This window comes from Anthonomus grandis, chromosome 2 (genome assembly GCF_022605725.1).
Source record: "Anthonomus grandis grandis chromosome 2, icAntGran1.3, whole genome shotgun sequence".
NCBI lineage: Eukaryota > Metazoa > Arthropoda > Insecta > Coleoptera > Curculionidae > Anthonomus > Anthonomus grandis.
Window position 1 is genome coordinate 26,374,659 of NC_065547.1, and position 21,384 is coordinate 26,396,042.

Below are 21,384 nucleotides of genomic sequence, written 5' to 3' on the forward strand. Positions count from 1 at the left end.
TTAAAAATAGGTTTATATTTTAAAAATTATTTATCAAACATGAAATAAAAGATGAAGCCTTAACGACGACTATGGTCCCCTGATACACTGTCCGTAACTAAAGAGAAAGAGAAATGTAAAAAAAAAATAATTCTCTCACAGAATTAAGATACCAGCGGTCAACAATTTTTTCGACTGGGACTAAAATTTCTCTTTCGATTTTAATTTTACTCTCGTTTGAACCATTCGAGGAGTCAAAGCGGGCCATCATCGTCATATCGCCGTCATTTAGTAATTAATTTACTCACCCTCGTATAACACAAAACAAATACGTAATTACTAAAATTACCGAGTATGGAAAATAATAAGTGAAATCTTCCAAAAAACAAAAGTTTTTCACGCTCTGTTTGCGGTCAAGTGTAAAGATGCGTGTGGTGACGAGTACTAAAGTGGTGGTTACGTATTTTATGGTGTTTTATTTTGGATATTTTATAATAGGAACCGATGGAGTGGAAACAAATGAAATTAAAGGTAATATTTTTTTTATATTTTCTTATGGTTGTAAAAGATATTCAGTTTATTGCTTCTTTAGCAGGTATTTTTCTAATTAATAAATTCGTTTTTCCATTGGAGTCATTGAAGTTGGCATACTCAGGTATTGATAATTTTATATAGATATCATATCTTAGCAACGAAATACGAGCGCTTAAAGGTCAAAACTAATTTTTACTTTGTGGAACAAAAATCACTTAGCTTCTTGGTCAAAATTTACTTATTAAATTCATAATTACATTATTTTTCAAGTGCTCATTTTTTTCGTCAGCTTCCTATCCTTTTTTTGATGATTCGTCTATTTTTTCTTCCTCTACGTGAATTCTTCTTCTACAATGGTATAGTTCAGTTCAGAGATCTATAAGAATCTTTGATGTACCGCGAATAGTCCGTGTGCCGGTGTTGCTTGTATTGTCACATGACATGCATGTTTAAATCGCAAAATTTTATGTGGAAAGAGTCATAAAGTAATATTCTAAGCGATATTTAATCATTTCATTAAATAAATAAATGTTTTAAGCATTTTTTTAAGAATTTATATATTTGATTCTTAAAATTTGACTACATGCGCCCACGTACTATTTTGTTAAACGCCTGACCTTAGGCACAGCCACTCAAGTGTGAAAAGTTGCACAGGTCCGGCCTTAAAATGTATTTGTATTTAAAACTTTATTATTCGGGATTTTTGGGTATAGTTTTATTAAGTTAGAAATTCAAGATAGTTGATAGCAAGATAATATTTAATTTAAATATAAGATTTAAGTACGTAAAATGAGTTTAACCACAAATTTTAATTTAATAAGTTTAGTTTTTAGCGCCATCAGTCCCTTATAACAAGTAATGAGAGAATAGGTGAAACGAATTACTTAGACCCATTTATTCTGTGGATTAAAGCATTGAATATTTACTTTTTGACACAAAAGTGTAAAATGTTTTGGTTTGTCTTCAAATTTTATATATTTCCTTTTTTTGGGAATTGAGATTTATTTTTACTTGGTGGTGATTATTAATGGGGATTTTGGCTGCCATATTCAATGTCCTTTATTATTGTTTTTTTTTTAATTAATACATATTATGATATATTATTATAATAATATACTCATGAAAAGCCCTTATCTCTATATTTAGTACCAACTTCTTTTGATAAAAAGTAATTATGTAGTCAGAAAAGTGGAAGTATAATAAACTTTTACATTAAAAATCATCTAGCTGTCTATACTTTATGCGTTTAAAAGACACAATTTTTACTTATAAAAAAAACACACTTTACATCCTGAATGTAATATTTATTAATTTGTTTGCCTCGTATTTAGTTATTATTCATATTAGGAGAGACTAGATAAAAATTAACAAAAATAAATGCTTATACTAAAAACGAAAAATATTATACAAAACACTACATTTTAAGTATACTGGATTCTAAAACTACAGTGAAGATACTAAATACTTTTATAAATTTAACCACTCTTTTGAATCTGGCGCAAAAAGTTAATTCAATTTTCTAAATTCTGTTTTTTGGCATTGTTCTTTAGTAGTTTCTTTTATTAAGGAAGGAAACAGTTTCTCTGCTGCCGCCCTGGATTCCAACTTCATCTCGCACATCAGCATAAAATATGGACACTAAAGCATTACATTATATATACTTTATTGTGTCGCTGATGGAGAAACACGGGCAGTAAGCTAAAAAAAAACAAAACTTAAAACTTGTTTAATTATTAAAAATAGGGTTTTCCTACTATGGCAAAAAAGGGACATTTTCCCAGAGAATAGAAATCATACATCAATCATAAATGTATCATAGCATGTTTCGGCTAAATAATATATGGATCTTTCTTCCTCCCAAAATTTTTTAATTTTCGTCAAATAATCTGTAAACCACCTGACAATGCCATTACAGCAGCTCTTTTGTTAACCATCTTAAGCTTAAATCCAAGTTATATCAGGTATCTCCGCAAGGTTGAGACTGAGAAATGTTTGTCCCTTGCCGATAAGGTGGCTCTATGGTCAGAACCTCATTGTTTTTGTATTTAGAATACACACCTTTCCTTAGCAATTTGGCAATATCCGTGTCAAGTCCCTTTGATTGTCCTGCATCTTTCCTTTTTATTCTGCCTTTAATCCTTTTTTTACAGGCATTTTGTACTATAGGGAACCTCTGGTAAAATCGCTGTTTTTTGCAAAGCACTACAATCATTTGTAAACTGAGGATCATTCCTTAGATTGTTATAGATATTTAGATAAATTTGTTTGGCGTCTGTATCTAAACAATTACGTTTTAAAACTGCTTGATTTCTTCTGTAGCTTCTACTTCCCTTGCTTCTTTTTGCTTCGTCAACACTAGAAAATGAACTATATAAGTCTAAATCACTGTCCAGATCACTCTTATTGTTTTTATCACAAATGTTATTATCTTTCTTGTACACCCACGGTCTCCACAAACGCTTTCCTCTTCATTTGCCAAATTTTCCTACCTATTTTCCCAGGGTCGAAACATTTTAAGGTCTCTAGGTATAATACCAAAACAAATCCACAAACACAAATAAAAAAAACACACTTCCTCACAGTAAAAACTGCAAAAAATTTAGACGAATACGGGCTAAATTCTAAATTCTTTACTTTCATAAACGTGTAAAAAGCATAACCGGCAAAACACATCAAATAATAACCTCACATGACCCCCCTCCCAACTATTAGGGTGATAGACCCATCCAACAACTATTTTAAAGGCGATAGACCCATCCTTAAAGATCTCTTTAAAAACACGTCGAAAGTAATACAGCCTAAAAATTTATTTGGGTACGGCCCCGTAATTCTCAAAATCAGTGGGATAGAGAGATACACAATCACTTACTTGCACAGTCTAAAGTAGGAATCGCCAGAACGCAGGTGTTTTATCTTTGTTTAATAGACTGGCTAAAAAGAGGTGACAAGTCTGTGAGTGCTGGAAGTGTTTAAAATATTTTGTAAGATGCTTGGATTTTAGTCCGCGATCAATTTTTTGATATTATTTTCTTTCTAAAAATTGACAATTTCGAAAGAAAAATAAAAAATAGTATAAAACATAGGGTTTTACGTATATTTTAAATGATTTCATAGATAGACAATATAAAATTTTGCCATTTAAACGTGTATATCATGCGACAATAAATATGACATAGGCGCACGGACTAGTTAGTGCGGCATCTGCGACACATCAAAGATTCTAATAGATCGCTGAACTGGACTTTACCAGTGCCATAATCTTTCCACATGAAATATGTAATAGATTTAGTTTACAAATACAGGGTGGTCCGGTTTCGATGGCGGAAAATTAAATGGCCGACGGAGAACGAAAAAATAATAAGTTTGCTATTATAAATAATAATCGAAAAATGATTCGTTAAAAAATTACAGGGTGTCAAAATTCTAATTAAAAAAATCAATTTTTTTTAATTTTCTTAACCCACTTTAGATATTTTAATGAAATTTGGCACGTTTAGACAGTTAATCAAGACGCATCTTCTTGTGCAAAAATTATTAATTTTATTTACCAGTGGCGTGTGTGTGGGCCGATCTTCATACAATTTTAATTAATTTTAATTAAAAAAATGATGCGAAACTGTTTTTTTTTTAATTTCTTTTTTTTATGAAATCCTTGTTTAATTTAAAATAAAAAACATCTCTTTACTTTTTGTCGTACGACACACTGTTTGCGAGTAAAAAAATAAATTTTTATAAATGCTGTTTTTTTTTATTAAACAAAAAATATGAAAATACTAAATTTAATTAAAGACTAAATTATTCTGTTAATGACAGTTAATTATTTAAGTAAGTCAAATTATTGCGTTGGTTAACTTATTAATTATGCTATTCTTAATAGTGTTGTTAAAAGTATTGTGAAAAATGCGTTTTTCAAGTAATAAATACGCTGATATTCATTTTTGTTATGGATTTTGTGATGGAAATGCGGGAACGGCAGTTCGTGAATATCGAAGAGGGTATCCAAATAGAAGAATTCGAGATGCTCGCGTGTTCATTAGAACACATCAAAATTTTAGGAACTTTGGTCTACGCGGTAATAATGAACAATACCGAAACCAGAGAAATAACAATGAAAATCGTGTACTGCGCACTTTTGATAATAATCCAAGGCTGAGCTCTCGCAAGGCAGCTCAACAACTATAAATTCCTAAATCTCAAATATTGCGAACCTTACACGCTGACCACAGGCATGCATATCACCTACAGCCTGTTCAGGGTTTACACCCTGGTGATGCTGAAAAGAGAGTAAGATTTTGTCAGTGGCTTTTAAACTCAACAGAGGAAAATCCCGAATTTTTACACAAGATACTTTGGACGGATGAGTCTTGTTTTACAAGACGCGGAGTGATAAATTTTCATAACATTCATGTTTGGGCACAACAGAATCCTCATGCAATTCGGCCAAGATCGTTTCAAAATGAATTTTCCGTTAATGTTTGGTTGGGCGTTATTCGTGATAATATTTGTGGTCCGCATTTCCTACCTCCAAGGCTAAATTCACAACTATTTCTGGAGTTTTTAAATAATAGTCTGCCGGACTACATTGAGGATTTACCCATTAATTTGAGACATGAAAGTTGGATACAACTGGATGGAGCCCCCCCCCACATTTTGGAATAGGTGTGAGAAACTGGCTTAATAATAATTACCCTCGAAGGTGGATTGGCCGGCTAGGGAGGAATGATATTAATGATTAAAATGATATTGGACCAATACCCTGGCCACCCAGGTCACCGGATCTTAATCCACTAGATTTTTACGTTTGGGGAAACATTAAGGATAAAGTTTACGCTAATCCCGTATTTAACAGAGAGGAATTAATCTTAATAATTCAGGAGCATGTAACGACATGCAAAATCAAAATTTTGTGGTACTGGCTGCAATAAACTCCTTAATAACTCGGTATAGAAAATGTATTGAGGTCGGTGAGCTGCATTTTGAACAACTTCTTTAATTATTAATTGGTTTTATTTTGTTATTGTTTTTAAACGAATTAAATGTGTTATCTTCTTATGTGTTTATCTAAATCAGCATTTTTACTCGCAAACGGTGTGTCGCACGACAAAAAGTAAAGAAATGTTTTTTATTTTAAATTAAACAAGGATTTCATAAAAAAAAGAAATTTAAAAAAAAAACAGTGGCGCATCATTTTTTTAAATAAAATTGTATGGAGATCGGCCCGCACACACGCCACTGGTAAATAAAATTAATAATTTTTGCACAAAAAGGTGCGTCTTGATTAACTATCTAAACGTGCCAAATTTCATTAAAATATCTAAAGTGGTTTAAGAAAAATTTTAAAAATTGATTTTTTTAATTAGAATTTTGACACCCTGTAATTTTTTAACGAATCATTTTTCGAATATTATTTATAATAGCAAATTTATTATTTTTTCGTTCTCCGTCGGCCATTTAATTTTCCGCCATCGAAACCGGACCACCCTGTATAATGTTCTGAACTTCTGCTGACAAACTAGATATGATTAAAAAAAAACTTGTTACTTTTCATGTTCTCTTCTTTCTTGTTCTATACTGTCTTCTTCTTTCTCATTATATTATCTTTCTATTTCTTCTCTTTCAACTGTACGAGTATATCATTCTGTATGAATTCTTTAACATGCACTTTAATTGTATTCAGCAGTTGATAAATGCAATTCTTACAACAAACGAATGTATTGTTTCTACTCGAGATATTTCGTATATATTTATGTTATGCATGATGAACTATAAGAACAGAATGTCTCGAATTTTTTATGCAAACTATATGAAGTGATTAAGAAAAAAGAATGTAAACTGTTATAAGTTTTAGTATTTAAAAACTCCCTTTTTGCTGAAGAATGATAAACTCTACAAGAAGTATAAACTCTACAAACCACAATACATCAACAAACAAATTATACCTGAACAGATGTAGTAAAGAAAATAAAATAGTTTTGATTTCGTGACTTGATATATAAATTTATATCAAATGAAATCAGATATAAAGTATTCAGTGGATAAATTGGTAATTTCTTTGAAGTAGTTATGGCTACGTGACATAGTTGATGATAATCTAGAATTACATCTTTTAACTTACACAAGTTAAAGTTCAAAATAATTTATAATTACTACAAATGTTATTGTGATAAAATTATTTTTTATTTAATTTTATTTTTTTAATTATTTTTTGTTTAAGCCTTTATTTCTAACAGACAACTAGTTCAATAATAGGGAATTATTTTCATGTTAACTAAAGCAATATTTGATAGCTAAACTTAACCAAAAATATTAAAACAAAAAAAGAACAACAAAACAAAAGTCCAACAACAATATACATATAAATTTAATAATATAAAAAAATCTAAGAATAATAATTAATTTAAGTCCTAAACACACTCAATCGCAATAAGCCCTAATTAAAGTCACGAAAATATGATTATAGCACCAATAATCACATTTATTGGAGAAAAATGAATGTCGCAAAAATTGGAAACTTTATTAAATATTTGTGGGTATCTAGAATAAAGCCTAGGTATGAAAAAGAAAAAATAAAAGAGAAGAACAGAATTGTCCGTTTAACCATTAAATTAACTCATAAAAACTGAACAGAAAAGATATTTCTTCTCAGATGCAAAGGATGTAGATTAAAGCGATTCGGTGGTCAATACCTCTTATAGGATATACATCATCAAGCCTATGTGCTACTAAGCAGACCTGCACTGAACAGTTTTAATCAAATTAATATGGCACTGGTAAATTGGATCCCACACGATGCAGCCATATTCCAATTTTGACCTGACAAAGCAGTTTAAACGTGGATTCTGCAGTAAAACAGATTCAATTTAATTATTTTCATATATTTTCGAGAAATTGCACAGGATTGAGATTGGCCTGTAGTTTGCTACCTGGTGAGCTACCTAAATTTATCTAATGTAATATAGTATGTAAATAACCAGATGTTTGATCCAACATTTTGGTAATCTCATTTTCAGAATATTTTTAATAACTCTCTATTAAAAAAATTTTAAAAATAAAAAATATGATAATTATAAAATTAATTACATAGCTTAAATGAATAAAATTTATAATTTTTTAATAGTATATTATTGCATAAAAATTGTATAATATACAGTCGAGAGGAACGCACCAAACTCCAGGTGAGTATTGTACATGTGAAAATAATTTAAAAATGCTCCTATGTTCTAATGCAATATTTAGTTGATTTCAAAAAGTAGCATAAACACACAATTCCAAACACATAATATGTACATTTAATTTTTACATGAGCCCACAAACAATAATTCAGTGGTGTGAGGTCTGAAGATCTTGGAGGCAAACTACTAAGACCACCGCGACTAATACATAGTAATACAATCCTGCAAACTCTTCGTCCAAATATTAGTGATGAATATTGAGCATTGGTAAATGATGCTTTATCGGCAAAAAGAATGCACGATATAATAGGATGATTATTATTTATTCGAGTACAAAATTGCAAACTAATAACACAATCTTCCGGTTGTAGGTGCTGTACAGTATGGACATAAGTCTTGCTGGTGGAGCGTGTTGGTTACTCTGTTCTGTGAAATTTGAGCCAACCAACTGAGTAGCAAATATCGGACAACTAAACAGACGAAATAATCGGTACCTAGAGCATTTGTAATAAGAAGCTGTAAAATATTTAAAACAATTTTAATTGCATTAAAATTTAAAAACCTCTGAGAATCGGACAAGTACAACATATGGGCTTTTTAAAATTATTTTCATGTGTATAATACTTACCTGAAGTTTGGTATACACAAGATAATTTGGCGTGTATGGTGGAAAAGCGTATTTTATGATTTATTTAATATATTTATTGAAAACGCTGTTTATTTTATAAAAAATAAATGGCAACAAAATAAATGTTTTAAATAAATCATCAAATACGCTTTTTCACCATATACGCTAAATTATATTGTGTAATAAAAACTATGGCCAAAAAAACATTTATCACATACTAACATTATATTTTTATAACAAAACTATTAGGAGTAAAAGCCAGAATTTTAAAACCAAAATTTAATTTAGAAAACAACTTTTGAACAGACTTTAATTTTTATTGAATTTTTTTTTTTATATTTATAAAAACTATATGTAAATATTTAAAAATATATTTATTATAATATTTCATCACGAAATACTTTATTAATTATTTTTAAATGGTTAAAAAAACATCTTTACGAAATTTTCAAAATAGTGCTATTAGAACAAAATCCGCAGAATATTGATGTACCACTATTATATTATAAAATAAATTGACATGACATTAAATATATACCGGGTGTACAAGGATAAAGATAACATCAAGTTTTTTGCAGTAAAACAAATGAATTAAGTGCTTGTGGATGCATTGTTTGACATATTCAATCATTTAATGTGACACCTAAAAATTGAAAAAAAGTCTGAATTTAATGTTTTGTTTAAATTTAAATGTTTTTAGTACTCTTGTAAGCATGTTTAAAATGAAATATCATTAAGATGATTATATCAGGGTTACTTGGCAAATTCAGGGTTTTTTATTTATTTGCTAGCACTAAAGTAGCAGAAAAATAAATACGTCAAAACATGCTTCCGTAACATACGTATTTGAGTGAAAATAACTGAACTCCATTTGTTTGGCTTAGAATGAGAAAGAATTTATAGTGTTCCCGCTATCTTGGATCTTTATTAAATCCAGGTCTATTAATCACTCTCACAATTTCTTGTTATTTATTAAAGGATGCTAGGTTAAATTTAGGTCGTTTAAGGTAGAGGATTTTTACTTTTAACTAATTTTAAGAATTGCAGCTATGACAAATTTTGATTATTTATTATCTATAGATGGATCTCTTATTTTCAGTAATAATAATATACATGTTATTATTTCATGGGAGATTTGATGAACTTTTTTCTGATCAATTTACTATGGTGTTCTTTAATTCAAATGCAATATCTGTTGGGAAATCTTTTTCAAATATTATTTTCCACTATTGCGTAAGTAGGGATCATTGCCCATTAAGTGACTTCTTCGTCTTGATAGTACTTCAAACAGCGTATTTGAAATTTTGTGTTTATTATCAGGCTTTGTTACTCCTTTATTTAAATTGAACTTCAGAAATACAGTCTTCAATCCTTAAAGTTTTCGATAATTTAATATCAAAGCATGAGTTCAGAAAAGTAGATCTAAAATAACAAATCTGCTTGTATCCAGTCAAGGCCTGTTAAATGCCTTAGAGAAGGGATATCAAATTGATGCTAAATATGCTGACTCCTCCAGAGCAATCGATAGAGAGAAATACTTACTGTTCATTGAGAAGTGGGGATAATACTTACTATAGACAAGCAGGAGATTAAGTGTAATTTTTGGAGAAAAAGAATTTTGCCTAATTGTTTTTAAAGATTTTTGATGGTAATAACATTGGTTTACTGCAAACGGATCTAGATTATATGCCTGAATGGTGTAAGTAAGTAATTTTTTTTTAGATTTGAATCTAGGAAAAATGTTTTAATATTTCTTTTAGTATAAGATCTTCTTTAACTTTTTATATAAATGGTGGTTTGCTGCCAAATAAATGTATAAAGGTTTGAAGTCTTATTTGAATTTTGGATACCATATCAATCAATTGGTGATTAAAACGCAAATAATGTTAGGATTAATGTTAGGATCTAAAAGAAACTTTAACAATATTTGTGATTTTGGAAGCTTAAAGTGGGTATGTTGAGTTGTCAAACACATAAAAGAAAAATTAGCTTTAAAATGTCTCTCATTTATAAACATTAAAGTTGTTTTATTATCTTTATCTTTGTTTATATTAAATAAATTTATTTTCTATTAATTTTTATACATTTAATTTGTTAAGATATTTTCATATATACATCATATACTGTTGTAACTTTTTTTATAATAATAAATATATAAGATAACAAAAAAAAAATTCTATAAAATTATTAAATATTTCTTAGTGTGGTTAATTTATAATAAAATGGTAAGAATTGTGTTTGCAAAGACTTCTTTTCAAGGTACGTATCAAATAAGTAAAATTTTTAAATTAAAAAAATGCTAAATTGTTTTCACAAAAAAACCACAGCCTCTCTGAACTCGTAGTAAATTCAATGTTGTTCTTAAAGTGTAGCTATTATCAAAAATCGAAAGCAAAAGAATTAATTTTATTACAAAAATACCAGTTTACTTATTTTCTTTTATTAATCTTCACAAAGAAATTGATTTTTTCCCACAATTTGGCAACAATGTGCAATACGCATAATCATGTCTTTTGCTGCCAATCAGTAGGTAATGGCTATGTATCCAGGGTTGGCACCCGTCCCGATTTGGTTGGGACCAGTCCCGATTTTACCACTAAAGTCCCGCGTCCTCACTTTAAGATCATATGTGCCGATTTTGGCTGATTGCTCCCGAAAAAAAATTAAAAACAAATTTAAAAAAAAAAATCTGCATCCGTGCTTCGAACGAATGCGGGTCGCAGAGTTGGCAGCAACGCTTAACGTCTTGGCTAGTCAGAGGACTTCCCGTTGAATAGAATTAATATATTAATTTCGTTATTTTTTCCATTTAGTATTTAGTAGTTCAGGGCTTTTTGAACTAAACCATTCTGTTAATCTATCACGGCAAGCACGATTTTGACTTTGATTTGACGATAGTTGATTTTTTTTTTAATATCGCGGTGTATCGATAAACGTTATAAGTATGTGTGTTTCATTAAAGCATTTTAAAAGGTAAGATAAAACCATTTTATTCAGTAGTTATATTTTTGTAGTTTTTTCTGGTTCAAAAAAGATTTCTAGCATTTAAAAAATATTTTATTCTGAATATAGTATTAGATAGGATGTGGTTCTTTTATTCTAATTAGATTTAAAATGAAAGATATCACATATATAATGAAACCCAACCCAACCCAACCTAATCCTAAAAAGAAAAAGAGGTTTTGCAAATATAGGAAAGTTTGGCAAGAGGATTTTCCATGGGTTGCAGGTACATCCAATGAGCTATATGCCCGGTGCATTCTTTGTAAAAAAGACTTTTCTATTTCTCATGGTGGTTTAAGTGACATTAAATACCGTAAGGTGGGAAATAAACATAAAAGACGTGAAAATGCGGAAAAGTCACAAATACTAACAACATTTTTTGATGATAACAAGAACATACAAAACACTAGTAATATAATAATAGGCGAGTTAGCACAAATTTTTCAGTGTATCAATCCTATAAATCTTTAGATTGTGGAATAAAACTTCTTCCGAAAATTTTGAAAATTTTGAAAAATGACTCACATATTTGTAAAAATCGTTAAAAATATTTTGGGACCAAATTCTGTAGAAGAGATTTTAAATGGTTTAATTAGCGAAAAAGGGGTTTATAATTATTTTTCTGTAGCAACGGATACATCTAACGAAGGAAACAGAAAATGTATCCCATCTGCCCACAGTATTTTTCAATTGAAAAAGATGTGTAATCCAAACTACTGGATTTCTTTGAGGAAGCTTCAGAAACGACTGATGCAATTGCCAATTCTGTTACCAAAGCATTAGAAAGAGTAAATTTAAACATTGAAAATCTCGCTGCTTTTAGTGCTGACAACACAAACGCAAATTTCGGGAAAAATAGAACTGGTTACACTCTTTTAAGAGAAAAAAATTATCGGTTAATTAAAAATGGGTGTTTGGCACATATTGTTAACAATACGTTTAAATTTTCTCTTCAGCTATTAAATGTTGATGTTGAAACAATTATTTTAAAAATTTATAACCACTTTAGTTCTAGTGCTTCCAGAAGGGAAAATTTAAAGGAATTTGTTTAGTTTGTAGATTTAGAATGGGAGGAATTATTAAAACATATTCCAACAAGATGGTTATCTTTAGGGCCTGCTATTCATCGAAACTACCCTGCAATATTATCCTTTTTTATTTCATTGGGTAATGAATGTCCCTTATCTATTAAAAAACTTCTCAAAATTGTGAAATATGAGGAAAGAAGTGACTTAGACGCTTATTTACACTCCAAGACAGTCATTTACTTACATTTTTGTGCCAATTTATTTCCCGTTTTTGAGAAAGTCTCGCTAATTTTATAAAATGAATCTACTACATCTACAGAATTATTTGAAACTATGTTGAATTTCAAGAAAAGTTTAGAAAACCGTTTAGAAGAAGAATTTTTTGGATTTTATGCTATGCAAAATATGAAGAACCTAAAACCTACGGAACAAACAACTTTAATTATTGATTGTAAGTTAGTTTTAACTCGGGCAATAAATTATCTGGAAAAAAATTTTGATTTTTCTGAGAATAATATTTTTTTATATTACAGCCAATAAATTAAAAAAAAGAATTTTCTTTTAATGAATTATTAAAAATTGTAAATCTTTTAAAACTAGATAAAATAGATGTTGATACATTATTTAATGAATACTCAATTATAAAAATTTGCCTTAAAGAAATTTGTGAAAAGAACATAACAATTATAAATAAATGGCAATCTATTTTTAAAGCTACATCAATTCAAATGCCCTCATTGTTGAAAATAGTTTCTTTTTTATTAAGTATTCCACCATCTAATGCCTATCTCGAGCAAATATTTTCATCGATATCGTTAAAGTAGACAAACACAAGGAATAGATTTTTCAGTGGAATTAATTAAAATCGAACTTCAAATTTCATATAACTTTAATTTAAGTTGTGCCAAATTCGTAGATTAAAAATGATCAATCTCTTATTTTGGCAGCAAAATCAAATAAAAAGTATTCTTTTAAAAATAAATCAAATTATAACTTTAGTTTCTAGCATTTCTATTTAGTTAGAATTAGTATATACAGGGTGTTTTAAAATTCACTACATATATTTTAAGGGCGTATTCCTGAGGTGAAAATAAGACTTTTTTTTCCTATAAACATGGGTCCTAAAATGCACCCCCTTCAAGCTACAGCCATCGCAAAAATTATAAAAAAAACGATTTTTTAAAACTGTGTCTACAGTTTTGCATCAAATTTAACGAAATTTAGAATACCTCCGTTATTTTAGGCATACATATCCCATTATATACATTACATATCCCCAGAAAAAAAAATCCAGAGGATTGCAGTCCGGGGAGCGTGGAGGCCATGGTATTGGGCCTGCTCTATCAATCCATCTCTCAGAAAACACAAAGTTCAAATAGTCATGCACTGTTATACGGAAATGAGGGGGGGCACCGTCATGCATAAACCACATGTTCACTCGCACATTTAAAGGTACATTGTCTAGTAAACCATTTAAATGGTGCTGTGGAAAGTCTAAATAAGTGTCGCCAACTAAAATTCTAGGAAAAAAGAAAGGACCAATTAACTCATCTCCCACTAAACCTGCCCATACATTAAGGCTAACGTGCTCCTGGTGGTGAGATTGCCTAATTTCGTGCGGACTCTCTGCTGCCTAAACATGCACATTGTGAAAATTCACCACCCCTTCCCGCGAGAAAATGAGCTTCGTCTGTGAATAGAATACTTGATAAAAAATTATTATCTCTCGCGCATCTCTGAAGTAACCACCTTGCAAACTGTAAGCGCCTTAGGAAATCTTGAGGTAGCAAAGCTTGAGCTCTTTGAATATGGTATGGATACAAGCTATTTTCGTGCAAAACCCGCCAGACAATTGCATGAGAAACATCCAAATTCCGAGCTATTTGTCGGGTGCTTAGGCCAGGATCGGCAAAATTTGCTCCTCTGTCACTGGGTTTCGTGCTTGTTGCGGTCTACCTGCATTGTTCCTGGGGGTCCGAAAAATACCGTATTACTTAAGATGCCGATGTGACTCTAAAAATGTTCGTTCATTTGGGAGTCGGCGATTAGGAAACCTTAACTGATACAAACTTTGCGCTTCATACGCGTTACCATCAACAAGACCATAAACAAAATGGATGTCTGCAAGATGTTCGAATGAATAATGTTCATTTTCCATTTTAGCAATGTTGGTGTTTAGAAATAAAACATGGGAATAAAAACTACACTTTAAATCTAAAACGGGAAGTAAACTACTGGAATTAAACAAAGTCAACAATGACAGTAAATTTATTTTACACCAAATGTCAAGCAAGTTAAAAAATATCTAAAACAAATACTTACAGCCTACTACTAAAACCTCAAAAATAAAAATGTCAACAATTGCGAAATACAGCCTACTTCCTAAATTTTTTCCTATTGCTATCCTTATCCAAAAATTTAAATTTTAGTATTTTTTGGTGTAGCTTAATTTAAAAAAAATGTGTATATACATAAAATTTTGGCCGTCAAAAGTGTGAACATTCTCAGATTAAAAGCTTTGAAATACTTAATCAGTTTCTCAGAAATATGCACCATATTTTTTTAACCATTTATTGAATATTCTTCTTTCTTTACTTATTCGTCATGAATATTCTTCCCTAGAATTTAATAATTTTTTGATTTATCACAACTTGGTAGAGAAAGAGCATCCAGAGCATCCCATCTTCGTTCCTTAGAAATAATTACTAAGCAATAATTATATTTAAATAGGAACTTTTTAAGCACCTTTGGATAAGTAACTCTTCAGCAGATCCAGAGTCGGTTTCAGATACGATGTAATCAGATACCTATATCTTTACTCTATAGCCCTATCATTCGCGAGTCTGAGGAAGATATCATTCTTCGATAGAGTATCTAACAAACCACACTGAATCTCAAACAAACTATAATGTTGTTTTCACAAATAATTTTAAACTCCTTTTTATGTTTAATATTGGCTATTAGATCGGTAATCTGAATAAAAATAAAATAGGTATATAAAGAGATGGAAGTAATGCATCTCAAGGTCAGCAACAAAAATCTGGCTAGCTTAAACTTAAAGCCACTGTGATATCACCTGTGATAGGCACTAGGCACTATTATACACTAGGTTATAAATGTAATAGATGAAAGACGAAAAACTATGTGAGGTTATTAAAATAAATAATATGCCCTCCATAGCATAAAAACACAGTATAGTGAGACTTTTTTGCCGTATAAAGGCCAGATTTGCAGTGAACACGATATTTGAAACTTTTCAAAACTCAACAGCCTTTTGCTGAACCTCAAATATGCACTATCGGAAAAATCAGATATCCCCACACTAAAATGATAAGCTATAATCTGGAATAAAAAAAAGCCTTTGTTTAAGTTCTAATTCAGACAATCTAACAGTTGAGTTTCTCTCAAGAAAGCAATACTAACAACACATGATCAAATACATATTTATTCCAATCCTTTCTTAGATCCACTTAGATACTAAGAAACCTACTATATTTACGGTTATGAAGATAAGGGATCCAATTGAGCCTGAAAAAAGATGTCTGTTGGATATTTAAATTAACCTGAAGGGACTCCGATCTCTGAATTTTATTAAGAAAAGAATATTCAAATCCCATATTTATACGAGAGCTAGAGAGAAATGATCAAGAACACAGTCGAATGCTTTACTTGAACAGCACTTTCTTGAAAGATTGATGTCCCTCTCAAAAAACTTAAGTACATAATTAAGAATTGAAAAGAATTTCTTAAGAATTAGCTTATTTGACTTGATACGAATATAGTTCGTATTCGGCTACTCTTTTATATTTTTCGAGATCACAGCAGTATAGTTTATAACACCACATCCCATGCTTCCTTTTTTATATAACCAATGCTACTTTTTAAGAATTAGTGATTGAGGATTTTTTTCAGTGAAATAACCCTCAATCGAAGACACCCTCAAACAGCCGCGGCTGTTGGTATTCTTGATGATTTAACTATTTCGGGGGTTTCATTGAAAAGAACTTTTTGTACCTTGAGCTTATTTCCACTATATTATGTTTCAACAAAATCTAGAGGACTTAATTTCATTGTTAGATTTGATGGAATATCAAATCAGAACATTAGTTGTTAAGGACATCTTGTTGTAATTACCAATGATGGTTTTTTCATCATTGTTTCGTTTTTCTTATTTAATATCTGATGAGTTACGTATTTTGTTGGGTATTTTGTAATTTTTACAGTAAAAATCAGATTAGACAATATTATCTCACATACTCAAATATTGAAAAGAAGAAGAAAATACAATTATTCGCGTATTTAAAAGAAATGAACTTAAATCTTTAACGATACCTTTCGTTATATTTAATTTATTGTAAGTTCAATGAATCCTAAATACAAAATATTAAAAAATTCTCAAAATTTTAGATCACCAGTAAAAATAATGAAAACGGAAACGCGCGAGGAATACCTACTACCTTAGAAAGGCCACATTAACTACCTAAGAGACTCTGTCAACACCAATTTTACTTCCTACGTATAATGTTACGTCACACAATTCATTTGTGTGAAGTAAACGAATTAAAGTTTTACTAGCAGCCTGCAGATAATACTTCAGCAAGTTATTTAAAGAAATAAAAGCAGAACGCCCCAATATAGTTTTAAAAGCCGTAGAATATGAAATTTTGCTAGAGATTTTAAAGTTTATATACCATAGCGAGCTCAGTCTGCCACTGTTACTACCCAAATTAAGTGACTTTCTTCAGTCCAAAGCTGCTAAGTTGAAAATTGTTTAGAAAATTAATGCTATTGGGTCAGATTAAGCCTGCAATACAGAACATTCTAGTGAAATACAAGTCTCTGCCAGCCCCAGTTATATTGTTTGCTTTTGAGAGAATAAAAATATAGAAGACAGACCTCCTGATAAAGCAATGTCCTTAAGTTGAATCCATTAAAGTATATTTGCCAAAGCTAGTACTGTAAATTTTCCTCACTTGAGCAAATTGTATATTCACAGAACCTCTATACCAGAAAAGAAACCTAATTAATTTTCCCACTATTGACCATCAAAAATATTCTAAGGAATCTCCCCCAAGAACAAGTGAATAGACTTCAGATTATGACCAGGAAGTCAAGGAAGCATAGAAAAATCTTTTAGTGGGATGAGCTCAACAAGCAACAAAAAAAAGCTTCAAGTCTGAAAGACAAAGCAGTCTTAATGCTGTCAGTGAAATTTATCATGACTTATCTCGTATGAAGAACGACCAATCGATGCAAAAAGCCATGCTAAAAAGTAAGTTGCAGTCACTCATATTTATCTCCAGCACAGTTTTAAAATCTGTCTGCAGCTAAAATATCTCTTAGACCAATTTAATATAAAAATTATATGTTTATATTAAACATATTTCTACAATATATTTTTCTTTCGTTATATTTAGTGTTTTCTAAATGCACTAGTATTTTCTAAATGTAACAAAAGGTATCGTTAACGATTTAAGTTCATATTTCTTTGAAATTCATAAATAAGACTATTTTCTTCTTCTTTTTTTAATACTTGAGCGTGTAAGATACTATTTTTTAAATTGATTTTTACTATAAAAATTACGTAATACCCAACAAAATAAGTAACTCATTATAAATTCGTCACAATATATTTTACTTAATATCTAATATTTCAATTATTAGTGATATACATTTCACCAAAATAATTTAAGAAGTTTAATTGTGTTTCAGATTTAAGATTTATCAGTAAACAGTGACCAAAATTGATTATTTTTAAATGAGATTTTTCTGGAAGGAGTATAGGAAAGCTAGTTTATGATTATACAGGGTGTCCCGGTTCATGTGGGAAATTTCTCGGATTCAGGTAGAACATCGAAAAATAATACCGAACGATCCTATAAAAAAAATTCCTACAGGCCTTCTTTACGAAGATACAGCCTCCTAAAGGACGCTGCTGGAAATTGGTTATTCATAAATTACTTTTAAACTACCCGGTAGAATTTAATAAAAATTTTAGGTGATGAACACTATTAGGGACATCCTTAAAATACATTTACCTTGTTTACTTTACCAGGGGCGGACTAGGTTATACACTTTAATGCGTATATTTTTAACACCCTGTATGTTAAAGTCTAAAAAAAATAAATTTCGATACCTTGAACCCTAGGCTAAAAAAAAGGTACTTTTGTTCATTGTCGATAAAATGAACCGTTTTGGAGAAAAAAATAATAAACGAGCCAATGTTTATTTTTTTATTTTTTTTAAATGAGATAAGTACCCTAGTTATTTAAAGAACAGAGAAATTTGGATGTAAGTCATATAATTTAAAATAATACATGTTCCTAAAAATACAGTGGTGTCCTATAAATACTTTTACAAAATAATACGAAAAAAAAACCTATGATGAGTGGGTTTTTAAATTAGAAAAAACAACTTACAAAAAAATGCCAAAAACCAAATATGTAAACAAAAGTTAAATTCTTCAATACGAGCAATAAACAATTAATTATTAAAAACTTCATAAGTAGGTTCGACGTGGGCTCCGTGAACTCTAACACATTCGCGGGCACGACGAATCGAGGACTGCTGCACTCGCCACAATAACCCAAGATTGTTTTTTATATTTTCACAATAAAATGTAATTTTTTGGAGCAGTTCTTCCCGAGTATCGACTGGGGTGGAATACACCAAGGTTTTGAGGTGACCTTATAGATAAAAATCTAATGGCGTTAGATCGGGAGACCGAGAAGGCCAAGCAACAAATCCTCCTCTACCTATCCGGTACGGACGTCCCTAACGGTTTTCAACAGTATTATTTAAGTGGTGTCTTACAGCAAGGCTAAAATGGGGTGGGGCTCCATCATGCATAAAATACATATATCGGCGGGTTGCAAGGGGCAAATCTTCTAATAAATCTGGAAGATTGTTCTGGAGAAGCTCCAAATAAAGTTCTCCGTTTAAACGTGGTAGCAGTTCAAATGGCCCAATCAAAAAATTGCCAATAATTCCTACCCAGATATTTATTGATTGGAATTGATGTTGATGATGAGAAATAATAGTATCACGGGGATTTTCATCAGCCCATACATGCGAGTTATGTAAGTTTTCAATTCCATTTTTGGTAAGCCCTGCTTCATCCCTAAAAAGAATCTCTGGGCAGTAGTTCATGCACTTTTTGTAAGTGATATGGGTACAACAGTTGTTCTTGAAGTACCATATGTACAATTGTTTTGGACGAATGAAGCTGAGCGTCTAATTTTCGAGTACTCGTTGTAGGAGTGTCAGCTACAGCGTCTAAAATATTTTCTTCCAATTGCACTGTACGTGCTGTTCTCCTCCGGCCACCATTATTCTTTTTTTTTTAAAACATCCTAAAATTGCATTAAGGAAATTTAGTAGTATTACCTTATTAAGTGGAAAACAGAAGCCTACCCTATAGTTTCCCTTAGACGTTGATCAACACGTTGAAATGTTTTTTGATCCGGAATAATGCGATTGGGAAATCTTTCTTCGTACAGTCTTTTTGCTTCCAATGCATTGCAAGACGCCAAACCATACATAAGATGCATATCTGCATACTCAATAAAAGTAAACTCCATATTTTGACGTAATTTATATTAAAAGTTACTAAAAAAAAAAACAAAAATTAAAAAAATATTATCAAATAAAGGATGAATATGTTGACAAAGATTAGGTTTAAATGATAGGTATTTGCTAAATTGCCTTTTTTTTTAGCCTAGGGTTCAAGGTATCCAAATTTATTTTTTTTTAGACTTTAACATACAGGGTGTTAAAAATATACGCATTAAAGTGTACAACCTAGTCCGCCGCTGGTAAAGTAAAGAAGGTAAGTGTATTTTAAGGATGTCATTTTAAGAGGTCCCTAATAGTGTTCATCACCTAAAATTTTTATTAAATTCTACCGGGTAGTTTAAAAGTAATTTATGAAAAACCAATTTCCAGCAGCGTCCTTTAGGACGCTGTATCTTCATAAAGAAGGCCTGTAGCAATTTTTTTTATAGGAACATTCGGTATTATTTTTCGATTTTATTATAGAGATTTCCCACATGAACCGGGACACCCTGTATATTTTTTTAGTTTAAAGCTATTCACAGAGTCTTGCTATTCACGGATTTTTTCCCATGTCTTTTATTGAGTTATAAGAACGTGAAATAAATAATCTGATAATTAGGCTTAAATGACTTTAAGTTACCGAATTTATCAAAGATCGATTAAAAACTTTTCTCAATCGTATTTTTAAAAATTGTCTAATGGCAGTTCTGTATTAGAAATAAGTAGATCCTAATTCGTTTATTCATCACTTAATTTTAATATGAACCTGTTTACAAATAGACATATTAAAATCTTGCTGAAATGGTATTACCCAGCCTCCATCTACTTTTTCTCAAAATTCATTAAAGACACACAAAAAACCAAGAAGGTTTATGTTAATCATCAGTAAATTTAAAGATTCTACTAATTCAATCTTTTTTTTTTTAATTTAGAGCTAAAACGTGGCTAAGAGCGAGCAATCGGTTGGACTTGACGCACAAGCCGGATATATTACATAAAATAAGTTATCGTATATATAGTGTACATTTTGAACTAGCAATGATTATGCAAGATAATAAGCAAAAACTTCTTCGAGACACCGCTATTCCCACAATTTTTAACACGTTATCAACTAACCCTTCTAAAGGTAAAATATTAATTTTATTTTAAAAGGCAAAAAAACAAGTTTTAATTATAATGTTAATAAATTGGATTTTTGTCGACATTAAACAATGTTTCAGCGCCATTATCTATGAAATAATGAAATAAATGTAAAGTCTGAAATTAGAGACCCAAATATCTCAAGACCTGAAGGTGAATATATTTCATTGTTATTTATAAAATGGCCACAAAACTTTATTTTAGACCCATCATATCTGGAATATGAAGGTTCTGGAGTAAAAGAACGAAGTAGCTTAATGATGAAACGTAAAGTTTTTGAAATTGAAGAACCAAGCAGAATAAAAACTTAAGATATTTAATTCAATTCCTATAAGTATTAAGTTAG

At 30.4% G+C, this 21,384-nt stretch overlaps 1 protein-coding gene across 1 annotated transcript in view; it reads left to right on the top strand.

Annotated features, from left to right (window-relative positions):
- Positions 1 to 208: 208 nt before the first annotated feature.
- Positions 209 to 21,384, top strand: part of LOC126750219 (serine proteinase stubble) — a 113,504-nt gene continuing 92,328 nt past the window's right edge. The window contains exon 1 of the mRNA XM_050459768.1: positions 209 to 510. Within this exon, the coding sequence (XP_050315725.1) occupies positions 405 to 510 (106 nt within the window). The 5' untranslated portion in view covers positions 209 to 404. The remainder of the gene's footprint in view (positions 511 to 21,384) is intronic.